This window comes from Salvelinus sp. IW2-2015, linkage group LG27 (assembly GCF_002910315.2).
Source record: "Salvelinus sp. IW2-2015 linkage group LG27, ASM291031v2, whole genome shotgun sequence".
Classification (NCBI taxonomy): Eukaryota; Metazoa; Chordata; class Actinopteri; order Salmoniformes; family Salmonidae; genus Salvelinus; species Salvelinus sp. IW2-2015.
Window position 1 is genome coordinate 30,274,802 of NC_036867.1, and position 24,269 is coordinate 30,299,070.

Genomic DNA, 24,269 nt, shown 5'->3' on the forward strand with positions numbered 1-24,269 from the left:
ATGTCTCAAGAATGCTCCCACCACCCAAAGGACATCCAGCCAACTTGACACAACTGTGGGAAGCATTTGAGTCAACATGGGCCAGCATCCTGGGGAACGCTTTCGACAGCTTGTAGAGTCCATACCTGATGAATTGAGGCTGTTCTGAAAGCAAAATGGGGGGGATGCAACTCAATACTAGGAAGGTGTTCCTAATGTTTGGTATACTCAGTGTATTTTTTTAAATATGATAATCTTTGAAATAACAACCACCAAAATATAAACCAGACAGTGAGGGAGAATCATCTAAAATTCCAAAAATATCATAGCTTGGGGCAGCCATTGATTTTGTTGTTTGAGTCACTCAGATGGCATAAGCCATCGCAAAAGGTGTAGAATTGCTTGGACATTTTTCTGTCCTTTGACAAAATGTGTAGAATTGCAGGAAATTAGCTTTAAAACAAAAATTGGTCACAGATGGCGCCATTGGAGACTCCCACAAACCCCCCCTCCCCACTCACGCTAACTTTTCCACTGCTGCTGAAGAAAATCATAGGGGAAACACTGCACTACACTGGCAGTGCAGCCTATCACTAGGCTTGGCAGTGTTCTGTCCCAGGGAGCATTCCAATCACAGGACTTGAGCTTGGCTTGCATGAGTTCACCTGAGAGTAGAGTGTGATGAGAGACTCGGGGGAGAAGGAAATCCAAACATGACACCACAGAGTGCATCAACAAATTCATCAACAAAAGCAGCTGCAGTGGTTATACAAATGTACTCAAATGATCTGACGTGATGGATTCAGTTACTCAACACATTCTGAACTAGATTAATTTCAGAATTTCACTACAAAGAACGGTTTTCACTAATTTAATATTGGCAATGAAATGCAGTTGCAGCTCTCACTGTGTGTGTACCTGTGAATGTTAGCGATTTCATTAATATGAATGTCTCCTGTCCCAGGCTGCTGGTTGATATGGTCCCTCGAGTGCGACAGACGAGGAACTACGGGCGCTTTGAGTGACAGAAGACCACGGAAGGGCAGTGAGGGCTCCGAGGGGGATGGATTCTAGGTTATGTACAGTAGAAGTACGTCCAGTGTCTGTTCTAGGGTATGTATATCTACGCCCAGTCCCTATCCAGCTCAGCTCCATTCTTCCTGGTAGATCTCTCCAGTCTCCATGATAACCTATTGATTGGTTTAGACCTCAAGGTGCCAGCCCAGTGGCATTTTAGTTAGACCCAAGTGGTCCATCTGACTCCGAACCTGATCTGTCCATATGAGTCATTACAAAGTCAATGAGAAGACAGACGTTTCCCTCTATCTCCTCCTCTACCGAAGCAGGGGGAGGTGGAAGGACAGAAGAACGTGCGCTGCTGAGTCGTCAGGAAATTGTCACTGCCGCTACAAAGGCACTGCACCGTCTCCACTGATTAGTCTGGTGTTCGTTCATATCTCTATCTCCCCTTGGACAAGATGGCTGATTCAGATATGCATTGTAGGATCTCAGTCCTTATGAGATTTCAATGGTTTCTAATAGGCGCTTTCTTTTGATCAGTAACACTGTGTGTCCCAAATGGCACCATATTCCCTTTATAGGGCACTACTTTTGACCACCCTATTCCCTTTTATTGCACTACTTTTGACCATGGCCCATAAAAAGTGCTTCAATTAGGGCGGCATTTAGCACATACGCCTATTTCTGTTTGACACCACTGATCAAAGTAGATGTGTTGCTATTATTTAGTCATGATGTAGTAGGGGTGGCAGGTAGCCTAGTGGTTAGAGCGTTGGGCCAGTAACCGAAGGGTTGCTAGATCGAATCCCCAAGCTAAAAATGAATCCCCAAGCTAAAAATGTCGTTCTGCCCCTGAACAAGGCAGTTAACCCACTGTAAATAAGAATTTGTTCATAACAGACTTGCCTAGTTAAATAAAGGTAAAATAAAAATGGTCGGTAAAGTATCGCTTAGTGTGGTAGTTGCTACTATTAGTAGCAGTAGGACATGTTTTCTATCCCCAAAAAAATCTGCAGGGAAAATAGATTTCTGAGATGCCCATTGTATTATCAATTGTAGACAGTACAGCAGTACAGTATGTGCAATAGCAACATGACATAAGACTCTTATCTATGGCTTGTGTCCCAAATGGCACCCTATTCCCAACATAGTCACTATGGGCCCTGCTCAAAAGTAATACACTATAGGGAATAGGGTACTATTTGGGACAAAACCTGTATAATTTGATTAGTGAATATGAAAGCACAAATGTCCCTGTCACCAGCTCATGTATGGAATCGGTGTTTGCTTTATTGCTTAAGGGGTGTTGAATAAAAGCTTGTGGCAGACCATCAACAAACAACATGACTGGAGCCAAAGACTCTAGCCAGAATTTACTACTCTGGAATTAAAACAAGTCTTTCTGTGCACTACAGCCAAATCGGTTGGCTAGAACACAAGTCATCTCTTTTTAGGCCATTCCCTCTTCCTTAATTCCTTAACAAGATCTGAGGGGGCAAATGCGGTCTTCCTGGCAAGTAAATATACCATATAATTATGTTTTAAGCTTTCATAATCTGCCACGCTGGATGTAATTGTAGATGAAGGATATACACTACATGACCAAAAGTATGTGGACACCTGCTCGTCGAACATCTCATTCAAAAATCATGGGCATTAAGATGGATTTGGGCCCCCCCTTTCAGCCCCCACTCTTCTGGGAAGCCTTTCTACTAGATGTTGGAACATTGCTGCGGGAACTTGTTTATATTCAGCCAGAAGATAATTAGTGAGGTCGGGCATTGATGTTGGGCGATTAGGCCTGGCTTGCAGTTGGCGTTCCAATTCATCCCAAAGGTGTTCAATAGGGTTGAGGTCAGGGCTCTCTGCAGGCCTGTCAAGTTATTCCACACCGATCTCGACAAACCATTTCTGTATGGACCTCACTTTGTGCATGGGGGCATTGTCATGCTGAAACAGGAAAGGGCCTACCCCAAACTGTTGCCAAAGTTGGAAGCACAGAATCATCTAGAATGTCATTGTGTGCTGAACATTTCCCTTCACTGGAACTAAGGGGCCTAGCCCGAACCATGAAAAAGCCCCAGACCATTATTCCTCCTCCACCTAATTTTGAGTTGACACTATGCATTMAGGCAGGTAGCGTTTTCCTGGCATCCGCCGAATCCAGATTCGTCTGTCGGACTGCCAGATGGTAATGCGTCATTCATTACTCCAGAAAACGCGTTTCCACTGCTCCAGAGTCCAATAGCAGCAAGCTTTACACCACTCCAGCCGACGCTTGGCATTGCACATGGTGATCGTAGGCTTGTGTGTGGCTGTTCGGCCATGGAAGCCCATATCATGAAGCTCCCGACGAACAGTTCTTGTGCTGACGTTGCTTCCAAAGGCAGTTTGGAACTCGGGAGTGAGTGTTGCAATGGAGGACAGCACTCGGCGGGCCCGTTCTACCACTTTGTGGCTGAACCGTTGTTCCTCCTATACATTTCCACTTCACAATAACAGCCTTTACAGTTGACCGTGGCAGCTCCAGTAGGGCAGAAGTTTGACGAACTGACTTGTTGGAAAGGTGGCATCCTATGACGGTGCCAAGTTGAAAGATACTGAGCTCTTCAGTAAGGCCATTTTACTGCCAATATTTGTCTATGGAGATTGCGTGGCTGTGTGCTCGATTTTATACACCTGTCAGCAATCTGTGTGGCTGAAATAGCCGAATCCACTAATTTGAAGGGGTGTCCACATACTTTTGTGTGTGTATGTGGTTTGCAAAATGAAAAGAAGCCACATAAATCATTGTTATATGAATTACATGAATATAATGTTGACATACTGCCCACGGAGGGTGCTTAAGGGCTATATTCAATTCGAATCGCGGAAATTGATCGAAGGCAATGTTCCCGGGTTAGAGGAGACTGCATTCATGGTAAACACTGCAGATGTCGGCTCAATAGGAAATTACCTTTAAATCAATCATGCTTCAGGATACAGATTGAATAGAACCCTAAAGGAAGATGACTGAAATCAAGCTGTGTATACTGATTCAGTCTTTCAGAATACTGTACCAATGAAAGTTGTCAATAAGACATTAGTTATTATAGTGCATTATAATACAAATACATTTTTGTACATATAGAAAGGGATTTTTGTTTACAGGTGCGCTCACTCCAAATGGCTTTTTAGACTAGGATTCAATCTGAGGCTTGTTATAGAGCAGATGACTTTGTCTGTCAAGCACAACACTAAGGCTGTGTTCCAGGCTGACTATATTGCAGATGCATGCCAGATCTCACAACGCCTAACCCTAATATTAGTTTACCACATCATATGATACATTTATCTGATACCCGACTCTGCAACCGATGACGTGACACACAACCATTAGTTGATGCAATGCATATCTGCAATGTAGTCGGCCTGGAACGTGACAAACTCCTTGGAGCACCATGGCTCTAAAGGCCAGCAGATGGCAATATTGAGTCGTTTCATCTTACCTTCCAAACGCATTGTATGCAGCCGTCAATACACTCGTATCACTCGTGGACAGCTTCATACCTAAAACATTCTCCATTCAGGCTGCAATGGTGTCAATTTCCTCCTTAACTATATTTAATGGTGAGAAGGCAACAAAAATGCCTAGGAATGGTAGTCCCAGATGTTGCGTATCGTGTTCAGCCAATCAGGTTGCAGCAGTCTGTTTACCCCTGGCTGAACGCAGGGAGCAACATCATGAAGTAGCATTAGCCACTCTAGCATGACTGTGGGAAATGGTATTTCATAAAGAAAGTATGCATATTTTCCCCACTTCCTCACCATAGTTAAGGAGGTTATTGACACCTTTGCAGCCTGAATAGAGAATGTTTTAGGTACAAACCGATCCATGGGGGATATGCAGTTTCTCTGAACCCCAGTAAGGTTATTTATTAATTTTTTTCCAAGGTCTGACCCACTGGGCACAGACATCAATTTAATGTTCATTTGATGTAATTTCAAACAAAGTTGATTCAACCAGTGTGTGCCCAGTGGGGAGGCACTTTTTCAGTCACATTACTGAAGCCCAAGAAACAAGACTTAGCTTCCTAGTACATATGGAAATTAAAAAGGTTTCTGAATGACTTTTAGGAGGATTACTGTCAAAATAAAAATAGACCCATGTCAGGCACATGGTCCCTCAGTGCTCGTGGGTCCCCTGCCTTACGGGGGCTGCGGGGTGTCTGGCTGCATACAATGCATTTGGACGGTGAAATTATTCAATATCACCATCTGCACAGCCTTTGGGCTACATGGCTCGCTGGTCTCGGACACCAATCAAAGACAGTGAGGTATCAAAGGAAGCATATCATTTATTAGTAGATGGAAATGTCATCCTTTCCAAGCTACATTTGCGCTGCACAGAAACAAAGCCTTACAGAATGTGCCCCAGGTCAATGGTTAAGTAAACTGCTCAGAACATTGCAGATAGAAATGTAATGAATAGAGCTGAAGTGTAATTTTACAAGATGGAAAATCATATTTGCTACAAAATGCATTTTTAGGATAATTACATATTAACATTGCACACCTGAACAGACCACATAATTCTGGACACTTTATATTTTTACTTGCAGGGAATTGCTCTTGTAAACAGTTGGAAATGCTGTTTGTCTACTTAATGTCTAGCATAGTTGGTAATGCATTCACAGAAATGATTCAGTGTTTTTTGTGCATGTGAGGTCTATGCTGTATGTACTCTTATTTATTGGCCAATAAGAAACAACTTTTTGTTTCCAATTTTCCTTTGCATGACTTAAAAATATATATATTCCTGGGTTGTGTTCCTTAATTCATGCAAATAGTTCATTTGAACTCCTACACAACTTAGGGCTGGATTCAATGCATATCGCCGAAGTTCAGCTATATAGTATGCTATTTCCCATTGGGCCGAAATGCAGCAGCGTCGCTAACACGGAACATTGCCTTTAAAATGTCACAGGCTGCAATGTGGAACTTCAGCGCTACGGATGGTATCAAACCCTCAAACGATTTGGTTTGTAAAGTGGTTCAGTGGTCAGTTTTTGATAGCAGCAGTTAAGATTTGCATAGGCTTTACACAACTGTCAGTAAAAACATTTCAGGAGAAAGGCAGACTACTCCTGTTTGCTAACACAGACGTGTGTAGTTTTGTGCGAATATAAATATTGCTACTAATGCCTGTAGTGTAAACAATGTACATTTCTATAGAACACACATGACAGACCAATTTGTCACAGAAAAAGGTTTATTGAAAAATAAAGTTATATTCCACTTATTCGTCAGAATGTTTAGTTTTTTGTACAGTCATAATTTAGTCCCAGAATAATCGTTGCTTTAGCTTTTCCATGATAGCTTAAAACAAGGTTGAGATTGGAAAAAAATAAGTCATAATGGATATGTATGAATGCAAATGCAGATTTGACAACGGAAACATTTCGATGTTGGGTTAAAGATACTTAAGGAAATCTTCTCATGTCCATAACACATCTTCCTTTCAGCTATTATTTTAGGACAAACCAATTTAAAATAGACAATTATAGAGGCTATTTATATTGGTTGTCAAGATCTCTCATTTATAAATAACCAATGAAAGGAAAGACATAGTTGACAACATACTCTAAATAAGTCTGACTCTAATACAAGTAGAACAAGGCCACTGCCACAAAAAAGCAGATGCTTTCATATGCTGTATTTTACCCCACTAAAAGCCTTCGGTAAACATGTCCACAATAGCATTAAGAGATTTTTTTTAACCATCACCACTTAGTCCAACACATACAATTACTGTTAATGTTATAAGAAACATTATCCTTCTAGTGAACTCAACTAACAATTTTCTCTGGCACTAGGTCCGGTAGATGTATTGGGCAGGTACGATAAGCGGAGTCTAGTAATAACCATCAAAAGGCACGTCATGTACTTTTTATAACGGTAGCTTGGCTGCAGATCGTATACACAAACTTAATAAAAACTGATCTGGACAGTACGGGGGAAAAAAGCAAGTCTTAAAACGTAAGTGACCATCTGAAAGACAACATATCTATATTTACAAATGTGCAAATGGTTTGCATTAAGACCTGAAAATAAAAACGTCACAAGGTTCTTGCTGGCATTTACAATAACAAATAAAGTGTGCGCTGCTTTTGTCAAAATGTAATCATCACCCCGAAAGTACAGTGATGAGAAGAGACGTCTGTCACTACTGTCCATTTCATCAGTGTCTAAGAGGACGGTCTCAAGGTGTGTCTGAATGACACCCTATTCCCTATATAGTGTACTACTTTTGACCAGTTTCTAAGTTTTTACATGGCCTTTTGCAGCCATGTTTCCAAAGCCTTTGGATATCTTTGTCATTCTCTCATCACTGTTGCTGGAGGGAGGAGTCAGATTGGACAAACAACTCCCGTCTCATCCATCCACTTGAATGTACACGTTATATTACTTTTCGATAAATAAAATTACCCTCTGTAAAAAGAACTTTTCTATAAATAAAAAGAAATTCAGCAAACAAAGATCTGTATACAAAATAAATTTAAAAAACGTAAAACCCATATGAAGAATATACAGTATTAGTAATATTTTGTTTAACTTCATTAACTAGATTAAAGTAGTGCATTATTTCCATTCACAACAAGGACTACTAATTCAAACTTTTATTGACGCTTAAAAAATTGGCAGGCAAATTAGGATCCTAAACGATCTCCAAATGAAAAACTAGGTGCAGGTGTGTGTGTTGCTCTGTCAAGAGCTATAACGTACAGTACCGCCATAGAAATGACGTTTGTATGTGATCTTTCGGTCTAGTGTATACATAAATACTTAAATCTAGAATACAAATATTCATGATCAATATATCTTCAATAATTTAGAATATTTTTCAGATAAATCTATTGTGGTCAAGGCAAGACTGATGTTTGATCTGCCTGGGTGACCTTTCCCACTACATCTCTGATGGTGTTCTACTGTTTACAGAACAGTACCACACTATATAATCTGTGTCACACAGACTCCCCGTCAAGTAGCTATTGCATGTGACTGATCTGACCTGATAATCATTTCTTGAAACATTTGATTGAAATTGATTAATTAAAAATTATGATTTTCATTGGCTACTGGCAATTATTTTGCACACACCTCTTTTCCCCAGCACATCCCAACTGGTCAGTCAGGCGTGTGTGGCAGTGAATGTGTGCGAGCTGAAAACTCAGCCTCTAGTCTGTACATTGGGAACATGAGGGTCAATCTACCATGCAGGGCTACAGAGGAGCATGTGAGCTGTAGTTGGGAATGACCACGAGGGAAAATGCCTCAGGACTAAAAGTGATTTGCAATTTGGAACATTTAAATCAACATATCTACATCTGACCACTCCCCTGTCTAGACGCGACTATGGGGAGCGGTACAGTTACAGTGTAAAACTGGCTCTGCTTCACACTAGCATTTCTTTTGGTGAAGTTTCCCCTAGGTATAGATTTAGGATCAGCTTCCATTCCCCCAATCGTGACCTTAACCATAAATAAGGGAAAAGAAAAACTGACCATAGATCAGGATCTATGGGCAACTTTCCATTGGCGCATACCATTCAGAATACATGCCCTGTGCATTGCTTCATCTTAAGTAGTATGCTAGTGTGGACATTGAGCCTTATTGCCTGGGACGACCCCTTATGGGTCTCCAGTGCAAACCTACATAGCTCAAAGAGTTCAAAGATAAAAGGGGGCAGAAAGGAAAGCATGCCGAGTGTGGCGACACCAGCTCGTTGGTCCCACGATGCGACTACAAGCTTGGAGAGAGAGTGGGTGGATTCACTGGGCCACCGACTGCAGTACCACCCACTGCCACACAGCCTAGGGGCAGTAGGGAGCTCTGTTGCCATGCGCTCCGCCTCAAATATACAGCTACTCCCATTGATTCAAGTAATTCAGGCCGATGCTCAATGTCTCTTTTCTGTACCCTCCTTTCCCATGCCTTACTGAAAACTGTTTCATTGACATTCCTAGTTCCCAGAGTAATGTATATAGCTCACTGGCCTCTCTCTGTCCACCGTTTGAATTTCCAGTTTTCTGCCGATTCTGTGTCTGTCTGACAAGCTGATCAAAATACCTTAAGGTCAAAGTTCAGGCGATTAAAAACACAAATAATATAAATGTCTCATGGTTGTCTAGTTCCCAGGCTGCTCTTCCTCCCTCCAGAGGACTGGCTGTGGGAGGAGCTAGGGGGAGGAGTCAAGCCGTCAGTGGTCAGAGCTAGAGGTCCCCAACCCCCCATTTCCCTGCAGCGCTCTGGAAGGGTACGGGGTCCAATCCACTCCAGTTCGATCCTCTCCACACACCCAGACAGACAGACAGGGGCTATAGGCAGCCTTTGCACAGCGCCACCTGGCCCTTCATGTAGTCCCGGCAGGGGCAGACGCGTTTGAGGGAGGGGTGGGCGCCGGCGCAGCTGAACAGCAGCAGGTCTGACTGGAAGACGCAGTGGTGACGTGCGTCGCTGTACGCAGGCACCACCGTGTCGCCCGACGACTCCACCGTCTGGCAGTCCATGCCGAACCTGAGACAGAAAATGGTAAATATGAAATTCTGCTTTATTGTCCACACAGGGAAATCAATTATGCTGCCGGGAGTACATAAGACACAATACACAGAACAAAGACACACAAGTAAAAATGTATCTGTACATAAACATCTGGGATATCAGTCTGGACAGACAGACCGATTGAGCATCACTGTCTGCTACGATGCACTGCATGCAGCTCAAAGAGAAAATTCCTTTACTTGATCCACATTTAAAAAAAATATTGAACCTTTATTTAACTAGGCAAGTCAGTTAAGAACAAATTCTTATTTACATTGACGGCCAAACCCGGACGATTCTGGGCCAATTGTGCACCACCCTATGGGACTCCCAATCACGACCGGATGTGATACAGCCTGGATACAGCGTTTACATTGAGTACTGACGTCTCAATAACCACTCGCTGCTGACACTGACGACTGAGTTTAATTTGAAATTGCTTAAGTTGACATTTGACAACTGCAATAAATGATGTTTCCCTCTGAGATCTGTCTATCATTATGTCTCTGAAACTTTATAAAGAATATAAATGTATGCTATACTGCCACCTGTTGGTTAGAAAGCAAAATGTGCGAGTGCACATACAGGTTAAGGTGTACTGTATGTGCACACACTAACCGGGCCAGGTCCTTGTCCTTGTTGAGGTGCTGGAAGAAGGAGGGCTCGCAGATGAGCTGCTCCTCCTGACACACCTGCTTACAGGAGCTCCCCGGCTCAGCCAGCTTCACCTGCAGAGCACTAAGGGGAGGCCACATCACCTGACCATGGCAGAAATCCTAGAGGGAGAGGGAGGAAAGGGTGAATGGGGGTGGGGGAGAGGGAGAGGGAAGGGTAACGGGAGGGAGAACACTGGAGAGTTATATTAAAGTAATTTCACATTCAGTAGTCAAAACACAAGAATGAGTGAATGAAACGTGGAACAGTTGCATAAAAAAATTGCAACAGCTCATATTGTGGCTGCACTGTAGCCATTGCTGTAGCAATATCCATCGATTGGACAGATGGCACACTATTGCCAGCTTGTTTGTTCACAGTGTGTAAAGTGACATTTCTCCTGAGACATATTTCCCCAGGGCTGGCATAGAACAAGTGCGCATAGGGACGTCTCTTCATTCAGACAGGCTCAATCAAATGTATTTTATAAAGCCCTTTTTACATCAGCAGTTCTCACAAAGTGCGGCAGGACAGATGCAGAGGGAGGGAGACACCGAGAGAGCAACGGGCACAGAGCCAAGTCTGTCACGACTCAAACTTTAAAACGCTGCAAAAAGATACATTCAGAACTCAATCTGTCCAAGGTCGATGAAGAGAAAAGCAGCTGCATGCTGTCATCAGTAGCTACAAAGTCAACACCGAGATAAGAACCTCATAGAAAGATGATATACTCTACGAGACAGAAATATTATATGCATGACAAATAGAGAGGTGAGGCCAGTTGGGCTCTAACCTGAAACAGGACGGCGTTCCTTTGTTCAGTGAAAATGCACTGTAGAATACTTCAGAGGCTCTGATACCCTTTTCACACGAAGATACTTTCTTTCAATATTGTCCATTTTAGTAAGGCTCAGGTCGTTGAAAGGGAGCCACGCTGGCCTGTTAACATATCTGGGCCTGTAATCAAGAAGCGTCTCGGAGTAGGAATACTGATCTAGGATCAGGTCACCCCTCTTATTTATGACGACGTAAAACATCAAACTGATCCTAGCACTCCTACTCTGAGATACTTTGTTAATATGGGCCCTGGCGCCAGTCTGCCGAAGCAAATCTGAGAGGCATAGTTAGCTAGCCTTTCCCTGCCTAAACCATGATAGAAAGAAGCAGTGTGTAACAAAACTATGCTGATCTTGTTCCCAAACTGTACTTACTGGAAAGCGAGCCAAAAAAATGACAGTTGGGGTCGGCACAATTGTGTGAAAAGGCTCCGACTGCTGTACCGGAGAATGGAGAGGACAGTTATAGCGAGGTCGTACCTGATTCTCAATGAAGGCGTTGACTCTTTGCAGCATCCCCTCACAGGTGAACTCATAGGGCAGGTAGGGCTCGATCTGAGGATAGAAAACACAGTCTCAGGCTAGAGCTGGACATAAGCACTTATAGGCTGTAGAATGTTAGTCAGCTTGCTTAGAGTACATGCATGTGTCTGCTTCAGATGTGCCTATAGTGGGACAGGTACTGTAGTGGGTCAGTGAGAAAAGGAAAGGGGCTGAAGAGAGAGAGAGAGAGCGCAAGTGTGTGTACAGTATGTGTGTGTGTGCGCGCGCGCAGAGCTCTCCAACCCTGACTGAGGCCTTCTAGACGGACACACTCCTGAAATATATATACACAACCAACTATCTACAGTAGCGCTGAGGATATCAGCGAGAACTCAACACACACTATAGTCATTACGTTCGGTAGTCAACAGAGCAAAACTCAATGAGACAAACTACTGAGCTGCATCCTTGTTCCATCGAAACAACTTCAGATAAGGTGCTGTGAAACTCTGTAATTGGTGAATAAACCTTTGAGATCAATTTGTGATTGGTGGAATAACATTCTACGCTCTCGGCCGTAGAGTGTGTGCATGGTAAATGCCACCCTATTCCCTACATGATGCACTACTTTTGATCAGAACCTGAGCCCATAGGGCCCTGGTCAAAAGTAGTGCACTATAAAGGGAACAGGGTGCCATCCAGAAAGGGCTGTTGGTCTGGACACCATATGAGACTTCTCTAATGAACAAACCCATTGTTCGGGCACCCCTGCAGAAGAACACGAGGTCAGTGTCCCCAATGGCACCGCATTCCCTAATCCTTACATAGCGCACTACTTTTGATCAGAGCCCATAGAGGAGTGCACTATATAGGGAATAGGGTGCCATTGGGGACACAGCCACGAGGTCTGCTTGCCCCTGGACTTAAATATGCACGGGACCAGTGAGGGGAGAGAGAAAGAAAAGCTCTCACTTTGCTATTCTCAATTCATCTCTCTGTGAATTCCTTTTATTCTTCTATTCTAATCGGGCCCCCTTGGAATTTGTGATCACGCTCTCTGCTTCCCTGACTGGTACAATCGTTTGTGTATCTGAGGCTTTAGGAAATGAGAATGGGAGAGTTTTCATTTCAGACTGTGCTAAAATAATAGAAAGGAGAGAATGTGAGCAGGGAAACATGTATTATGCTTGTGTGTGTGTGTGTGTGTTTTAAAGGTACCTTCTGACTGAGGATTGAGCGGATGGCTCTCTCCACCTCCGCAGGGTTGTCGATGTTCACCGTCCACACGTGGGGCTGGCCAATATACACCTCAGCATATGGGTGCTGGGAGGTCAACTGCATGAGAACACATTTTTATTGAATTTCTTCAACTGCCATAAAAATACTTTTGACAAGCTGAAGAAAGCACAATATATATATATATATTGTGCTATGTTTTATTATTTATTCACATTTATATTTGAGTCATTTAGCAGGTTTGGCAGATGCTCTTATACAGAGATTATTGTGCACTATCAATCATCGACCTCAGACAATACTGAAGTCACATTGGCTGATTTAGCTAGTCAGCTAATAAATAGACAGTCCCTTGGCAGGCTAAAAACAGGATCAAACACACGACACAGTAGTTCACTTCAATAGGAGAGCATTGAAGTCGAGTCACATCACAGAAGAAGAACTATCGTGCACACACGCTCAACAAACTAGACCCTATCCTTCAACAAACACCAGACTGACTTATTACGGAGGACCTGTCATGAATAAAACTAGGTTGTCTCTCTCCCTCACACACACACACACACACGCTTTGACTAGGGTCCCTGGGCAGAGTGGCGCCTCTCACCTCTCTCAGGGTGGGCTTGCCCTTGAAGAAGTCTGTGTTCTTGCTGCTCTTGGGAGGGGTGAACTTGGGGTTGAGGAAGGCACAGCCATTGGCTATGGCCTCTAGGGGGGCAGGGCCTTCGTAGGGGAAGGACAGGCCAACAAATAGCTGTGGAGAAAAAGAGCATTACATTTACATTGACATTTAGAAGATGCTATTGTCCAGAGCAACTTACAATCAATGCATTCAACTAAGTTCAGTAGGAAACAACAACTACATATCACAGTTATTGCAAGACCCCATCAGCAAAAAACTATTGCAGGTGTGAGTGAGAAATATTTTCCTCTTCTGAGAAATAAGAGACACCTCTTACTTCCTGGAATTCCCACAGCCTTGTCTGTTTGTTTCCTCTGCACCAGCAGCAGACGGCTTTTATTGTTTTTTAACCATCCCTAAGTGTTCTGCTATAAAACTGGGTCGTAAAAGAGGGCTTCTCCTGTCTTGCTTTTGTGTGGTCTGTGTGTGTGTCGGCCCAAGGAGGGGCTAACGAAGAGTTCACACACATGGTAGAATGAAAACGTGCACACACAGACAAACAATGACCAGAGGAGGAAGTAAGGGGTGTGGGTGTGGTTAGGGTTGGTCTCTGGATATGAGACTCACAGGTTTGAAACCCCTGACCTGTTTTACTTGGGGAAAAAACATATGCATGCCAGGGATAAAATGTTAGTGACTGAATTAGTGAGTGGTGATTATGTTAATTATTATAAACAAAACAATATATATATATATATTGTAGCAATAAAGATCTGTATTTAAAAAATCTGAATATTGGCATAGCCAGACTCTGTAAATTAGTGTGTAAAGTTTTATGTACTTAACATTGAAGCCATCTCGTTCCAGCACTACTCAGCACTGATACAAGTACAGCACTTGTATTACTTGTACTACTCGCACTTCTCGTGAAAAAAAAACGCTCATCGTACAAATACGGTCCTGTCATTGGAGAAAAGAGGCCATGCCAATCACCCCAACAAAGACTCCACACACACACAGAGGATAATAGAAAACCCATTGAGCTGGATGACCAAAGCAAATATCTGAGAGGCTCTTCTAACATGCTGGAACCAGAGGTGACTAGCCCGTGAAGCGTGCCACAATAATGTGTTTGTCTGAAGCCCCATTAGTAAAAAGAGAGCCATTGGAGCTGGGGTTGTTATAGCGGAGGGCCGGCGACGGCCACAATGGCTGGTCTGTGAGTCGGCGAGGGCCAGATCCCCCCGGGTCAGTGCCGGCCCTGCCTGGGGAGACAGAGGGTCTCTTCAGTTCGGCCCACTGTTGGCAACACTGCTGTACATGGACTCTCCCATACCATCCCTTCTCTTCAGCCTATACCCATATCATCCTTCTCCTCAGCCACTGTACCTCACTACTCTCCTTAAGAGCTACTGGGTGTGCGGGGTTTTGTTCCAGCCCTGCAGTAACACATCTAATTCATCTAATCATGGTCCAGAGTGAAATCCTTATCATGATTATTTAAAAATCAGGTGTGTTAGTTACGAGCTGGAGCAAAAGCCCGCAGTCCCAGGAGAGTAGCTCCCCAGAACCGGAGTTGGAGAACCCCAATGTAAACACTGAACAGCAGTGGGACTGACCGTAGATAGTATTGACTGCAGCTTTCAGCGTTTTGTCAACAGGTGGCAGCAGAGGCTGACTGGTGGTGCTTCCTCCCAGGCAAGACTGCAGCCCAGTGAGCCCACAGGCCTGACAAACAGCTGCTATTTATAGAGCAAACTCCTCTCAGACAGTGTGGTGTAGCATAGCACAGCATAGAATTGCACAGCATACAAAAGCATAGCGTAGCATATGCTAATTGGATATTGTGAGAAGAAATCTATATAGGGGGTGGTGAGAAGTTGAGAGGCAACCAGGCTAGTTGTAAGTGCTTCAGATGTCACTTAGAAAAGGTAGCTAGCGATGTGAAAGGGAAAAGTAGTGAATACAGTGACCTTCAATGAAATACAGTACTTGACCAACTTCAGAAGAAGAATGTGGTCATATGCCAGTATAAAGAAGGCCGAGACATAGGAGAGAAAAGCCAGCACTAAATACTGCAGACTAATGTATCACATTGGACTGTTATTTCCACAGAAGGGCCCTTTTGCAATAGCATGGTTCTGGTGTGAAGTTTTCCCTAATAACAGAATAGATGCTTGCAAGCATGTTACTGTACTATGCTGTGCACAGGGACAAATAAACTCTGATTTGATTTTGTTCTAGAGTCAGCTTACCCTCCCTGCATCTTAACCATAACCATTAGTGGGGGAAAATGCAAAACTGACCCAAGATCAGAGTGTAGGGGCAACGTCACCCTACTCCAGACCAATGCTTCATCTTGGACTGTTATTTCAATAGAAGGGCACTTTGCCATAGCGTGACAGAGGAGATGAGATGAACACGTTCGACTGGTCTGAGGGATAGGCTGGCTATGCAAACAAGCCATGGTTAAACCTCATTCCACATAGGGAAGGCGCAAATTGCATGTAGAGCGGGAGGACAATAATTGTAGCCTACTGTACTTCATTCTAAGTACAAAATTCTGTCTCAAGTCATAAAGAGATAATTAGGACCTTAGATCTAATGAAAGCGGGACAACATGGGCCCCGTCTTCGATACAGTTGTAAACTCAAGTTAGTGTACGTTTCAGGAGATTTAGTATTTAATTAGGATCCCCATTAGCTACAGCCAAAGCATTAAAATCAAATCAAATGTTATTGGTCACATACACGTGTTTAGCAGATGTTATTGCGAGTGTAGAGAAATGCTTGTCTTAATACCAATGCCATATAATATTATACTAGGGCAGTATAATGCTGGTTCATTGCCAACTCAATACAGTGCCTTCCACCCCTGCCCTGTTTTATACTGTATCTATGTATTCCATGTCGTTTTGCCAAAAATCTCGTGGGAGCAATTAACACAAGCAATCTGTTAGCAGGTAAATGCTTTATTCATAAAGTGGAGCAGGGAGGAAAGCGTGGCTGGAAAACACCTTGCCTCGCTCTTCTTGTTATCTCAACACAATGCTGCTGCTAAACAGGTCTGGATTTATGGCAATTCATTAGCGCTCCCTCCGTGCTTCCAAACACCAGATTAATGAGAAGATCCTGAAGATCTCCTCCACTCTCTCTCCCTCTCCTTCCAAAGATCTCCTCCACGCTCTCTTCCTCTCCTTCCAAAGATCTACTCCACTCTCTCTCCCTCTCCTTTCAAGATCTCTCCACTCTCTCTCCCTCTCCTTCACAAGATTTCCTCCCTCCATCTTTCTCTCACTCTCAAAGATCTCCTCCACTTGTCTCTCCTCTCCTGTCCAAAGATCTCCTCCACACTCTCTCCCTCTTCCTTCCAAAGATTCTCCTCCACATCTCTCTCCCTCTCCTTCACAGATCTTCTCCACCTCTACTCCTCTCCTTCCAAAGATCTCTCCAACTCTCTCTCCCTCTCCTTCAAGATCTCCTCCACGCTCTCTTCCTCTCCTTCCAAAGATCTACTCCATCTCTCTTCCCTCTCCTTTTAAAGATCTCCTCCACTCTCTCTCCCTCTCCTTCCAAAGATCTCCTCCCTCTCTTCTCCTCTCCTTCAAAGTCTCCTCCACTCCTCTCCCTCTCCTTCCAAAGATCTCCTCCACACTCTCTCCCTCTCCTTTCAAAGATCTTTCCACTCTCTCTACCTCTCCTTCCAAAGATCTACTCCACGTCTCTTCCCTCTCCTTCAAAGATCTACTCCACTCTCTCTCCCTCTCGTCAAGTTCCCAGTTTTCTCCTTCCAGAAGATTCTACTCCACTCTCTCTCCCTCTCCTTTTAAAGATCTCCCTGCCACTACTCTCTCTCCCTCTCCTTCCAAAGATCTCCTCCCTCTCTTCTCTCTCCTCCAAAGACTCCTCCACTCTCTTCTCCCTCTCCTTCTAAGCTCTCCTCTATCTTCCTCCCTCTCCTTTCAAAGATCTCCTCACACTCTCTTCTCTCCTCTCCTTCTCAAGAACTCTTCTCCACTCTCTTCTCCCCTCTCTTCCAAAGATCTACTCCACTCTCTCTCCCTCCCTTACAGATCTCCTCCAGCTCTCCTCCCTCTCCTTCCAAGATTCCTCCCCTCTCTTCTCTCCTCTAAAGATCTACTCCACTCTCTCTCCTCTTCCTTTAAGCTCTCCTCACTCTCTCTCCCTCTCCTTTCAAGATCTCCTCCCACGTCTCTCTCCCTCTCCTTCCAAAGATCTCCTCCCTCTCTTTCTCTCCGCTCCAAAGACCTTCCTCCACTCTCTCTCCTCTCCTTCCAAAGATCTCCTGCCACTTCTCTCTCCCTCTCCTTACAAAGATCTTTCTTCCCCTTTCTCGCCCTCTCCTTCAAAGATCTCCTCCACGCCATCTCTTCCTCTCCTTCCCAAAGATCTCCTCCCCTCTCTTTCTCTCCCTCCAAAGACCTCCTCCACTCTCTCTCCCTCTCCTTCCAAAGATCTCCTCCACTCTCTCTCCTCTCCTTCCAAAGATCTCCTCCACTCTCTCTCCTCTCCTTCCAAAGATCTCTGATCACTCTCTCTTTTCAAGCCTGACTCTTGCTAGTTTGATTTCCAGATTTTCAACAGTTTCTCCCGACAGGCTTGCACATAATCACAGCCTCTTTTCAGACTATTTAGGACAGGTATAGCCTGGCCCCAGATCTATTTGTGTGCACCACCATATGAGTGGGCTATACAGCACAAACATACCAGTTGTGTGGCTTGAAAACAGGCAGTGTGGTTGGCGCTTCAGAGGGTCGTTGGGCTATACAGCACAAACAGACCTGGGACGAGTTGTGTGGCTAGAAAACAGGCAGTGTGGTTGGAGGTACTTCAGAAGAAGTGAACCTTGAGCAGTTGCATTGTGCCACGAGCAGTGGCAGGTCTGGGCATGACATGAATGGAGGCCCTGGCTAGCATACGGCCCTGCTGAGGCACTCTGGGTGAGATCACTATGACTAATGAAATGCTGAGAGATCCTGACACTCGCCATGACAGTTTGAGCGACGTCATTATGGCAGTGTCATCATACACCATCCACTCACTGCGATGCATAGTGAAGTCACGGGGGGCGTCGCACTCCCAACAAACAGAGTGTCTGTATGAACGTCTTAGAACACTTATTGTTGATTGTTGTCTTTTTTCGTGAGTTTGTGTACATGCTGTTGATTGACAAACCAACTTTCCATCGGGGATAAATAAAGTGTTTCTTATCTAATCAGGAACCAAGGCTTTTTTTATGAGCAATCACGTCACTCTTAGCAATGATTTGGTACCTATGCCCCCGAGTCTTACAGTGTGGCAAGTGTGGTTCCTCTCTCTAGGGCACACACATATGTGTGTGTATTGTATATGTGTATGTGTATATGTATATGTGTATGTGTGTGTGTGTTTGCAAGCTCTCACCCGGTGTGTTTGTGTGCGTGTGTGTTGCTCTCACCTTGGTCTCCCTGAGGAGGAACTGCAGGTCACGGCCGCTCAGGATGCCGTAGTTTCTCACGTAGCTGGGCAAGTGCACAGTGCTGGTACCGTGCACGGTGGCGTGCACCTCCGTGTAGGTGTGGATGATGTCAAGGTAGGTCTTCTTGTCCTGAAACACACAGTAAGAAAACCACCAGTCAGTGAGACCCTACTACTGTACATATTGTAGTTCACACTGTGTATTGTACACAGTACATAACCTGGCCTCATTATAGAGCTCTACGTTGATGTTGATATTCTCAAAACAGGGTTAAAGGAAACAAAGTATTATATTGTTATTGTATCTGGAACTCTGCCTCTAATCTGCATTGTACTCTTAAAAGTGGATGACACACAGACAACATGAAAACAATATCTGGTAACACTTAACTTAAATGCTGGCAGGTAATGCATTATGATGTGGTTATAACACATTGTAAGACTTGCATGGTCCCTTATGTCTTATTACCGTCTCCTTAAAATTATTTGGATGAAATAACAGCCATGACCTATTATGAGGCCTACTATAAGACATCATAAAGGTTCGTACATGCTTATAACAATTCCCTCAAACTGGAAATGACTAGACTATTATAGCTGAGACTAACACAGGAAATTATATCAGGCAAGGAGCTCATTGCCGATAAGAGATGGCTCCTCGCTGGAGTAAACTGACTCAAAACACTTTCGAGCAAAACAAACGGAGAGAGTACTGTTGGATCAACATGATCTCTCTCGCAAACAGAAGGGAGATAAGCAGAGAGCTATGCGTCCCAAATGGCACCCTATTCCCTATAAAGTGCACTCCTTTTGACTAGGGCGCATAGGGCTCTGGTCAAATGTAGCGCACTATGCAGTAGGGAAAAGGGGACGCAAAAATACGTTTCAGGGAGAATGATGACAAACTAGTATCCACTGAGAGATGAAAGATGACTCATGCCTTCTCATTATCAAAACTGTAATCATGGATATTCATTGGGTTGGTGGCAATATACAGTAAAAAAAAATACATCATATCAAATAAGAGATTTGTTCATACGATTTGAGAAATCTTGATTATAACACTTTAGGTAGGTCTAATGTTTGCAACAATTTCCTGAGCTGTCACACCTAAATGCTTTGAATGCAGAACATTCCTAAACTGGTCCATAAAGTCGGCTAGTACTCAGGCATATTTTTCACTGCACTGCTCATAGAAAAAAAAATGCAATAGTGAAGGATAGGATTCAGGCGACAGCAGACAGTGGCAGGGGATAACCAGTTTGATCAAGCATCGATTGCGACATCCTCCCCGGAGAAACCCCTAATGGTAGGCTGTGGCAGGGCTGCCGTTTAAACTGAAGCTAGGAACAAGAGACTGGAACAGCTGCTTTCCTCTCACCCACGCACGTACATCCTTCCAAGCAGCCCCCAGGTGTGCTCAGGTAGTGGCAAACTGTGCTGGCACCACTCATTATCAAGCCATTGCTGTCTGGAGAAAGGATTGAATGCAGGAGCATTCGACAGTTTGTGGTGGTATCCATCTTTTAAGAAAATGGGTTCACACACATCCAGGCCACGGAAGTTAAAGAATGCACATTCTCTATGACCTGGCTACAGCAACAACCATCTCTTCATGTTAAAAACTAACAATAGTGATACAAACAACATTCAAAAAAATTAAATAATAGTCACACCTCTCCCAGAGACTCTGACTCCTATACAAATCAACCTGCCACCAAGGCAGCCATTTCTGCCTCAAAGCTAATTATTTCTAAGCAAATCAGGCTGGTACAGAGTAGAGGCCTTCTCAGATCCCGAAATTGAGATCTGAACCGAATTGGATATGCAAATTTCCAACCCTACAGGATCCGATCATTAAAAAAAAATCAGTTTCGGATACGTGTGGACCAGATCTTGCCCTGCAAGTAGGCAATTGTTTTGACTTGTCTGGCAGTGAACATGCATTTTCGGTTGTAGGCCTATCTAAAATAATGTATTTGTGGTGTACAGCTTAGTATTTTCCTAATGACGTCCCTATAGTTGATTTAAACTAAAGGCAGGTTATAGCCTGTTTGACCAGGAAGCCTACAATTCAAATAGGCTACGGAAGGATGGACTCTCCTGCATTCCCACTTAATTTCCAACAATTGCGATTTAAGAGAACATGTCGGCTTACCGTCCGGAGAGTTAATTAAAGATTCATAATTGAAGAGAGAGAAGTTGTCCTGATATTTCTTATACCATGCCTTAAACAATCAATAAATTGGCAGCATTTCAACATAAGGCTACAATATTTTCCTGTCGATAGGCATAGGCTATCAGTGTACCACACATGCACACAACATGAGCAGATTTAATAAAGAAACATTTTGACCAAGTTAAAGACTATCAGAAAGAATGTGTCGATAACTCTGCATTATAGTCTAACCTAGCTTATCACTCGAGTCAATTAATATTAGTTAGCAAACTTAAATAAATAAAATAAAATAGCAAAATAGCCAACTAAATAGGAGAGCCCGCATTTTTTAAATGTTTATCGCTCAGGTCTTAAAAATATGGGTAACCTTTTTCTCCTCTGTATCCATAATGTGCATAAATGAGGCCCATACAACAATTTGCCTGTTGGTTTTTACTCCCTGTAACGTTACTCCGTTTCATTCAGCTTCACATCAGCAAAAAACAACTCCATGTTTCAGAAACTCACTCTATATAGCCTTTGGGGCGGCAGGTAGCCTAGTGGTTAGAGTGTTGAGCCAGTAACCGAAATGTTGCTTGCTCAAATCCCCGAGCTGACAAGGTAAACATCTGTCGTTCTGCCCCTGAGCAAGGCAGTTAACCCACTGTTCCCCGGGTGCCGAAGACGTGGATGTCGATTAAGGTAGCACCCCGCACCTTTGATTCAGAGGGGTTGGGTTAAATGCGGAAGACACATTTCAGTTGAAGGCATTCAACCCTTTCCCTATAGGCTAATCACTATTTTCCACTGCGTCCTTCTCCTCTCCCACAACAGTAGCCTATTCTTCCCCGCAGTGGCTCGTTTTCATGAAGCGAAAATGCGGTTTTGACACAAAATAATTATTTAGACATATTTGGTTTGATGAAAAGGGGACCCACTGACAATCATTTAAGATAATACAACTTAAATGTATGAAATGTGCATTAGTTGTTTAGGAACTAAACTCTTCAAATATAATTTAGGATCTGGTCAGTATTTCACATATTTTCACACAGGGATGGTTTAACTACAACATTCTGGATCCCGGGTCGGATCAAGTGTAATCGGGTCGGGTAGATCCGTGAAGACCTTTAGCACAGAGTAGTAGCTATGTCTCTAGCATCCTTTGGCCTTCTAAGTCCAACTACCATACAAATCAATATCTTAGACAACGTTCCCCCAAAAATTCGAACTTCTATGAAAATCCATATTCTAAACATTCCAAAAACAAATCAACCTGCCTTCAAGCTAATTATTTCTGAGCAAAGCAGGCTGATACAGAATGTCTCCAGCGCACACAGCATCCTTTGTTAGCTTTAGGAACAGGAAGGAGAACAGTGGAGTGACTACAGTACATCAGGCTCTCCTTTGAGTGTGTCTTACACAGGCCAGTCGCCTGGCCCCTAGGGATGCCCTATCAGATGCCTCTTGGCAGCCTGTTGTAATGGGAACCTTAGAGTCTGAGTCCCAAATGGCACCATATTCCCTATATAGTGCACTACTTTTGTCCAAAGCCCAATAGGCCTTGGTCAACAGTAGTGCACTATAAAGGGAACAGGTTGCCATTTGGGACTCAGACTTAGAGAGCGCAGAGATCCAGGCAGGGTGGAGGTGGCTATCTGTAATTAGATGGTGAAATGTCTACTCTCTAATATGTGTACCCCAGAGAGCTGGGGCTTGGGTGGAGGGTTAGAGGAAGGTTAGAAGAGTGGAGAGTAGGAAGGAGTGGATTGTGTACACACACACACACGTGCATATGTACGTACACACACTAGAATGGCAAAAGTATGGAAATGGTGATATATGATTACAACAGTGAATCCCACAAAGTTACCGCAGTGCAGACTGATTGTTCATTCTCAGTGCCATGCCTATAAGGGGGTGAGGGCTGTTTAGGCCAGTAGTATGGCTACAGGCTAGGGCTCGGCTGTTTGTAGTCTAGCCCAAGCTGTCACAGAGAGAGGGTACAGTAATATTCCCCCACAACTCCAGACTGCAGCCCTGACTGTCACAGAGTGTTCCCTGCGGCCTGCAGCTCAGTCTGGCTCCAACGGGGAGGGGACAGTGACAAAGACCCACAGTAACATTGATGGCACCTGACGGGGGCTGCAGTTGTGTGTGTGGTGTGTGTGTGTGTGTGTGTGTGTGTGTGTGTGTGTGTGTGTGTGTGTGTGTGTGTTGTGGACCTGGATTCAAATACTATTTGGGGTATTTCAATTATTTTCAAAGACATTTCGAAGTAAGTATCTGGATATTTTTGTATTTGAAGTAAGTCATATTGGAATGCATTTGGAAATACACTTTGAAAGTATTGGCATGTATTTGTCTGTGCATTTTTAAATACAAATATTTAAATACTCCATGCATTTGAACCCAGGTCTGTTTGGTCATAGGGGTATTTGAAGTAACATATTTAGAAACAAGTATTTCAAAATAGTTTTAAATAGTAGGCTATATATAGGAAATCATTTAAAAATAATAATTTTGCCACATTTGAAAAATACTCAAATACACAGACAATAAGTATTTCAAATATAAATGTACTTGAACCGGGGCGGAACTTTCCCTAGGGACGAGGGGGTCATGTCCACAGGTCTGCTGTTGGTATGTGAGGACTGGAATGAGGTGTTTGCTGTATAGCAACACTATAGCTTACACTCGCTTAACTGGTTTGGTTTATTAATGACTGGAGTGTCACTCATACCTTCTGTGCTGTTTTTCTGAGAACTCCAGTCAGTTGAAACATGTAAAGCGTTGGTTGAGGATGGTCATCACAAAAAAGGCATAAGCTATGTATACGTGAAGATATCATACAGCTAGGCCTATTTTCTCAAGATGGATACGGTTTTTGATACATCTTCATTTTTGATTAGCGTAACTATTTTCTTACAACAAATGTTTGTGATAAATGTGTGTGCATGCTTTCTAGTTGGTCTTGATCTATAGTCTTGGATGGATTCAGTTATTTTTTGTCAATGATCTACACAAAATACTCTATACAGTCAAAGATGAAGAAAAATAAAACACTGCTATATCTTGATAAAAATAAGTATTTACCCCCTTGAGCCAATAGAAACACCTTTAGTCTTTTGGGGTAAGTCTGTAAGACTGTGGATTGTGCAACATTTGCCCATTATTTTTTTATCAAAATTCTTCAAGCTCTGTCAAGTTGGTTGTCTTGCCAT

At 43.4% G+C, this 24,269-nt stretch overlaps 2 protein-coding genes across 4 annotated transcripts in view; one reads left to right on the top strand and one right to left on the bottom strand.

Annotated features, from left to right (window-relative positions):
* Positions 1-8,108, top strand: part of LOC111953234 (transmembrane protein 163a) — a 67,871-nt gene extending 59,763 nt beyond the window's left edge. For all 3 annotated transcript variants that reach the window (XM_023972371.2, XM_023972370.3, XM_023972369.3), the window contains exon 8: positions 944-8,108. In XM_023972371.2, coding sequence (XP_023828139.1) covers positions 944-1,004 — 61 coding nt within the window. In that variant the 3' untranslated portion in view covers positions 1,005-8,108. The remainder of the gene's footprint in view (positions 1-943) is intronic.
* Positions 7,644-24,269, bottom strand: part of LOC111953416 (alpha-1,6-mannosylglycoprotein 6-beta-N-acetylglucosaminyltransferase A-like) — a 103,478-nt gene continuing 86,852 nt past the window's right edge. Inside the window, exons 12-17 of the mRNA XM_023972668.2 lie at positions 18,868-19,017; positions 13,396-13,542; positions 12,771-12,887; positions 11,550-11,624; positions 10,198-10,355; positions 7,644-9,555 (exon numbers count right to left, since the gene is read on the bottom strand). Of these exons, the coding sequence (XP_023828436.1) occupies positions 9,357-9,555; positions 10,198-10,355; positions 11,550-11,624; positions 12,771-12,887; positions 13,396-13,542; positions 18,868-19,017 (846 nt within the window). The 3' untranslated portion in view covers positions 7,644-9,356. The remainder of the gene's footprint in view (positions 9,556-10,197; positions 10,356-11,549; positions 11,625-12,770; positions 12,888-13,395; positions 13,543-18,867; positions 19,018-24,269) is intronic.